At 31.6% G+C, this 6,651-nt stretch overlaps 1 protein-coding gene across 1 annotated transcript; it reads left to right on the forward strand.

The window, feature by feature from the left end:
- Window positions 1–632: 632 nt before the first annotated feature.
- LOC127734582 (temptin-like) lies at window positions 633–4,050 on the forward strand. The gene is made up of 3 exons (XM_052244531.1): window positions 633–830; window positions 2,262–2,412; window positions 3,928–4,050. Exons 1-3 carry the CDS (start codon window positions 648–650, stop codon window positions 4,020–4,022), a joined length of 429 nt encoding a protein of 142 aa, XP_052100491.1. The 5' UTR covers window positions 633–647; the 3' UTR covers window positions 4,023–4,050.
- The last annotated feature ends 2,601 nt before the right edge of the window (window positions 4,051–6,651 follow it).

The raw sequence follows: 6,651 nt of genomic DNA on the forward strand, positions 1-6,651 counted from the left end.
AATGTATTTTTTTTTCTATTACCACTGACGAGACGTTAACTATGATCTGAAGGCAGTTCTCCTGTAATGTATTGACATAATCTATAACAAATTAATTAAAGTTTTCTTGAATTCTCGGCTACTACTTTAAGAAAAAAAATTTCAGAAACTTAGGCATGTATGTAAAGTTACGACAAAGTTGACTTTAGATGGTTTTGGTTATTTTTTATTTGATGTTCATTTTTGTCATAAAAATCCTCACATTTTTAGGTGCATTGTTGTAGTTATATAAATATTTATTTTCTTTTATAATCATAGGATATGCGCATGAAATTAAATATTTTTATCGTGTAATTGCTTCTAATAACGAAGTCGATACCACTACAAGTATCACCGACACTTTTGTACTTGCAGTCTTTTTTTTCTTTGGATAGAGTACAGTACAGAAACATTTTGGAGGAAACTCTAATGTTAATATCCTCCCGATACAAAGATATTTTTTTTATCTAATTTGCTATCCTGTTTTTTATGTGTTATCTATGGGTTTTAACGTCTTTAAATTTTTCATTTGCAATATTTGTTGTAAAGTACAACTGATGGACTATATAATTTGAAAATGAACGTATGGTGTTATATTATTTTAATTAGGAAGAAAGACCGACAGAAAGATGATAATTAAATCCGCAATCATCTTTACTATTGTGGGTATGATATCTGGTCGCAACTACTACCAAGACAGGATACCAAACGGTCACTTCGTACCAAACCCATGTGGAACATCTCAATACTGGAATACTGTAGGACATCTCAATCCAGCTCACCACACACACTTGAAAAATATCTTTGGTAATGTAAGTATCATTTACAATACATTTTCAAGGTTTCTAGAATACGTGATCGATGCAGGTCATGCTTATTTCAAAAACGGGCCAGTAAACATAAATTAACGCAATTAACTACCTGCCGTGTCATTTAGGAAATTTATAATAACTTGCAACTCCAATAGATATTCAAATTGGACCATCATAATTTTCGTCAATTTTTATTTATTTACATAAATTTGCTGTGTGCCTTGAAAAGCTCTTATATTTTCGTGTATTATTAATCAAACAACTGTATGGAATACATTATAAAACCCAATATGTCAGAGTTCAGTAAGAGCAGGCAGAATAATTATATCAGCAAATAAAAACAATGCTTTTTAGTAATTATTTCAGGTGAATCATCGATATATATTTTCCTCAGATAGAATTTTCTTATACTTTACCAAAATGAAGATTTTAACATGTTTTTTTTTTTGTTTTTTTTTAAATATAATAAAAAGTATTGGTCGCCGTGCTATATTTCAAGATACAAATCGGGCAAAATTGTCAAAATTTGCATAGATTATTCATAAACGAAACACTTTATTGTGAATAAAAACAAATATATGAGCTGGAATTTTGAAATAAAATATGAGAAGATAGGTTTCATAATATGCTTTAAGAAAATAAAAAGAAAAAATGGCGTCACCGAACTTGTTTTTATTTTTTGCTACAAGTAAATATTTCTTTAACATTCCTTTATAAAAATTATAATTTTTGAGTTATCTCCCCATAAATGGCTAAGTTGAAAAATTGATACAAACGAAAACAGATACTTGGTATGCATAAATTTCAGTCTAACTAATTTAATAAACTACTTATGTTTCTTTATTCAAATAATCAGTTTTACACATTAATTGCCAATCTGTTTCAAAATTTGCAGATTTAAGCAAAGAACTAGACACCATCCCATTAGCCATTACTTTGGTACTGGCATAAACACACGGATATTGTTTGATTAGAATTTGCTGTTATGAATTAAGGAATATATCTCCCTCATGCAAAGCTCTGATTCCTTGTCCGAATTTGTCCATTCTTAGGTCCTTTGTGGTTTAATCAACTTCTCATAGTTTGTAGTAGATTTTAGATATTCCAATAAACATTGATCTCGAGCATCATTAAAGAGACATTATATGTCAAAATGCGCATCTGGTGCATCAAAATTGGTACCGTTTAAGTTATGTACCATCGCAAAATATAAGTCTCACAAAGCAATCAGCAAAACCAGGGCAAAAACCGATCAACTTATATGATTATGTTCTTTAGGGATATATATATCAATGCAGACACTTTTATTGAATAGTAAAATGAGAGGAATTATTTAAAAAACAGAAACACTTTTCAAATTGCATATAGTATGACATATAAATTGTTCTGCAAAGTTTAGGGTATTAAAGTGACAAATGTATTTTGTCTTAGGAATTTAGAGCGAATGGACATGTATGGAATCAAGTGTTTTGTCAGATGGATTCCGATAAAGATGGAAAATCAAATGGTGAGGAGCTCGGAGATCCGAATTGTACTTGGCAACCTGGGCAAACACCAGACGGCAACGCCATTGGTCATCCAGGTATTATATTTGATTATTCTTTGTTTTCTTCGTATGCTCCATTTTCTTCACATAAAAGGAGATTAAGTTTAACATGGCGCATGTAACAAAAATTAGCTTTATTTTTCATTTGGCAGCTCCAAAATGTTTCTAATCATTTTGCTTTGATAAGGCTTTCAATTGCAATTTTAAAATTAAGCAGTTTTGGACGCTATAATTCTATCTTTTATGTTTTTATTGAAATAATAAACATAACAAATCATATCATCTTTTTTAGATTCTGTCAAATCGTAGTCCAAATAACATGGACCAATTTGTTTTTAGAAATTATTAATTATATCAAACCATTTTCTTGTTTAACAATTCCCTTACTGAGACACCTTTTCTCAACACAGAAATATATTGTGTTATAGCTAAAAACATTTAATTCTGAAAATAAGTATACTAAAATCAGAATAAAAGCATATTTACTCTATATGATACATGGCACATATGTTTTATACATTTTGCAGGTATGACTGATTTTATGTGTTTGATAGCTTCAGTTATTTAATAGTGAATGTTTAGTAAAAAATTATCAAAGCCAACAAATACTCATACACACACAAAATGATAAGTAGATCTTCTGATCAGGACTTTATTCGACCTACGGTGTTTTTAGATGTTTATGTTAGAATTTCCCAGGATAATCGCCATACCAAATTTATAATAATCGAGACAATTATCCTTTTCTACTGTTTACCTTTTGGATCCTTCTTTTGGAGTGTACTTGGTTTTTGGCAGCATGCACAAAGCACGCAACTTGCTAATATAAAAATCCTGTATATACTTTTATCATATAATTAGACTAGATAATTTATGATTTTTACAGTATGATAATAGCATTAAATTTACGTAAATTCCATATTTTCCGATATGGTTCTTGGCGCGGCAAATTCCGGCAAATACACCTCAAAGTACGTTTTCAGTGATAAATATAACAAAGTAGGATACAAAACAATTATTAAGAAACAGAAAAATAATATGTAAAATGCAAAAAAAATGATACAATAAATGCTTTTTTTTTAAGTTTCAAAAATAGTTCGTCTCTGTACTTCTTTTGCTGAGGTATATGATAAAAATATTTTATACTGTTGTTTTTCTCCTCTGTTGAGGCAAATGATAGAAAGATTTCATATCGGATGTATTACATTTGGCGTCCGTCGTCCGTAAACTTTTCACTTTTTGAAGTTCTACTTGAGAACCACTTAAAAGGATCAATATACTAAACTGTTATTTTTCTCTATAGTTGAAGCATATGATTAAAATAGTTAATTAAATGTAATTTTTCACATCGGATGTATTATCAGCCCTCGGTCAATATCAACCCTCGAGCCTTCAGCTCTTGGGCTGATAGTGCATCCTAATGAACAGTACAGGCAAACAAAATTGCACTATAGACATAATGATTTGATATTAAATCGGAAGTATATTGTATGGGGATACATCTGCAAATTAAACACATTAATCACATATGTATGCTTGTATTTTCAATAGGTATTTGTGAACCTGTAGGAGATGCCAGATGTTCGTACCAAAACTTCGCCTGTAACTGTTTTGAACATTGTAGTGGAGTAGATGGTTATCCCTAAGCTGGACAATAAAGTGTTAAGAAAATCATTTTGAGTAGTTAACTTGATAAATGCACTTGAAAATTGAAATCATGGTTTTCTAAAACTGATAATAGTTAAAAGCAACGAATTTTTTAATGATTTTTACAAATAAACAAGAGGCTCTAAAGAGCCTGTGTCGCTCACTTTGGTCTATGTGCATATTCAACAAAGGACACTGTCCAACATTGAAGACAAGAATAGAATTCATAAGAAAAATCACTGTTTCATTGATTTTGTATTGCTGATCATATGGTCTATTTAGTTTCTCTCTATCTTCTTTAATTTTTGCTCAAAACACAAAAGAGGGTAAAAAAAATCCTTATTTAAGGGACTGGGCAATCACGCCTATAAAGAGTGACAGCCTACTACCTTTATCACCAAATTTGACTTGTTAGTAGATCGAACGATTTCCTCTATATTGTTTTAATTGTAGATCTTGTCTTGCTGATCATTTTTGCCTATTTAAGTTTCTAATTATATTTTTTAAGAATTAAGGCAAAAACGCAAAATATTGTAAAAATAATCATCAAAGGGCAATAACTCTCATAAGGAGTAGGCTGACGATTTCGACAATGTGATTTTATTTGTAGAACTTGTCTTGCTGACCATTTTTGAAATTTAATGTTTCTCTGAATCTATTATAGTTTTCAAGATAATAGGCAAAAATGAGAAAAAAAATGGTAAAATCTGTCATTTAAGGGCAATAACTCCTATAAGAAGTTGTCTGACAATTTTGACGTCAATATACAGTTGGTAGAACACAACATTCTGAACATGTTTGCTCTTGTCAGATTTACTCTTTTTCAAAATAATAGACAAAACATGCATTTTACCTCTTTGTTCTAATTTTAGCCATGTCGGCCATATTGGTTGGCAAGCGGGGTCATCGGACACATTTTAAAAACTAGATACCCTAAGTTGCCAAGTTTGGTTAAATTTGTCTCAGTAGTTTCAGAGGAGAAGATTTTTGAAAATGATTACAAAAATTTACGAAAAATTGTGAAAAATTTACTTTCAACGGCAATAACACTTTATGGGGTCAATTGCAAATTTTGGTTATCTAACTTATTTGTAGATCTTACTTTGCTGAACAATTTTGCTGTTTACAGTATATCTCTATCTATTATAATATTCAAGATAATAACCAAAAACTGCAAAATTTCCTTAAAATTACCAATTCAGGAGCAGCAACCCAACAACGGATTGTCTGATGCGTCTGCAAATTTCAGGGCAGATAGATCCTGACCTGATAAACATTTTTACTCCATGTCAGATTTGCTCTAAATGCTTTAGTTTCAGAGATATAAGCCAAAAACTGCATTTTACCCCCATGTTCTATTTTTTAGCCATGGCGGCCATCTTGGTTGATGGGCGGGGTCGTCGGAAACATTTTTTAAACTAGATACCCGAAGGTTTTATTTGACCTAGTAGTTGCAGAGGTGAAGATTTTTGTAAAAGTTAAAGGACGACGACGGACGACGGACACCAAGTGATGAGAAAAGCTCACTTGGCCCTTTTGGGCCAGGTGAGCTAAAAACACTGCTAGTATATGATGCATGTTTAACATAAAGAGAAACATCGATGAAAAGTAAATCACACATGCGCATCACAGTGTCATGTTATTAAGTAAGTGGCATGACGTGATATGCCGTTTTATAATTACTTGTAGAAGCGTTTCAGAATGAATATTACATGCAATTAAAAATCAATTAAAACTCATAAATGGACAGATTGTATATATTGGTTTGGGGGGGGGAGGGGGGGGGGGTTCAACAGATTGTCAATAAACATTTAACAGTAACAGATACAAGTAATCTATCTATACTACATTATTAGTCCATATTATTGAAGTTAATACTTATGCTGTTGGTGACCACTATACTGTATACATTTCGAGAAAGTTCAACCCAAAAGCTTTAAAAAATTAAAATATGATCATTTTAATAATTGAATGCAGATCGCTCAAAAATTTTGATCAAAATGAATTAATTGAAAATCAATCAAATACTCCTTTTCATTTGATTGAATCATTGGATGTAGTGAAGATTCAACAAATCTTTGGTATACATTATTTTTAAATATACTATACACGCATGCTCCAGCGATATAAAAGAGAGGCAAAAGATACCAAAAAGGACATTCAAACTCATAAGTCGAAAATACACTGCAAAAGACATGGCAATAAAAAAGGACCAAAAGACATACAACAGTACACAAAACACAACATAGAAAACTAAAAACTAAGCAACACGAACCCATCCAAAAACCGGGGGTGAACTCTGTTGCTCCGGAAGGGTAAGCAGATCCTGTTCCACATGTTGCATCCGTCGAATTGCTTATGTTAGTACAAATTCGGTAATAAGTCTAATTCAGAAGATCACATTCAGGGAAAAAAGGACGGGATTGTGGTTACAAAAATTGGAACCTATCCGTCGTCATCTGTGAAACAGATATTCCATTACGGTTAATTGCAATCAACTCGTGACGGCGTTCGTTAAATTTTCGAAGGGATGATTTCAACTTCACTACAAAGAACTCGTGGTATAATAGCCTCCTTGTGAGCACCAACCTTCTATCAAGGAAATCATGATAGGAAATGCAAGCACTG

Source organism: Mytilus californianus, unplaced genomic scaffold (assembly GCF_021869535.1).
Source record: "Mytilus californianus isolate M0D057914Y unplaced genomic scaffold, xbMytCali1.0.p SCAF_3, whole genome shotgun sequence".
NCBI lineage: Eukaryota > Metazoa > Mollusca > Bivalvia > Mytilida > Mytilidae > Mytilus > Mytilus californianus.

Coding starts and splice junctions, on each gene's coding strand:
- LOC127734582 (XM_052244531.1), top strand. CDS start 648: ATGATAATTAAATCCGCAATCATCTTTACTATTGTGGGTATGATATCT. Junction 831..2,261: donor TGAAAAATATCTTTGGTAAT/GTAAGTATCATT, acceptor ATTTTGTCTTAG/GAATTTAGAGCGAATGGACA. Junction 2,413..3,927: donor CAACGCCATTGGTCATCCAG/GTATTATATTTG, acceptor TATTTTCAATAG/GTATTTGTGAACCTGTAGGA.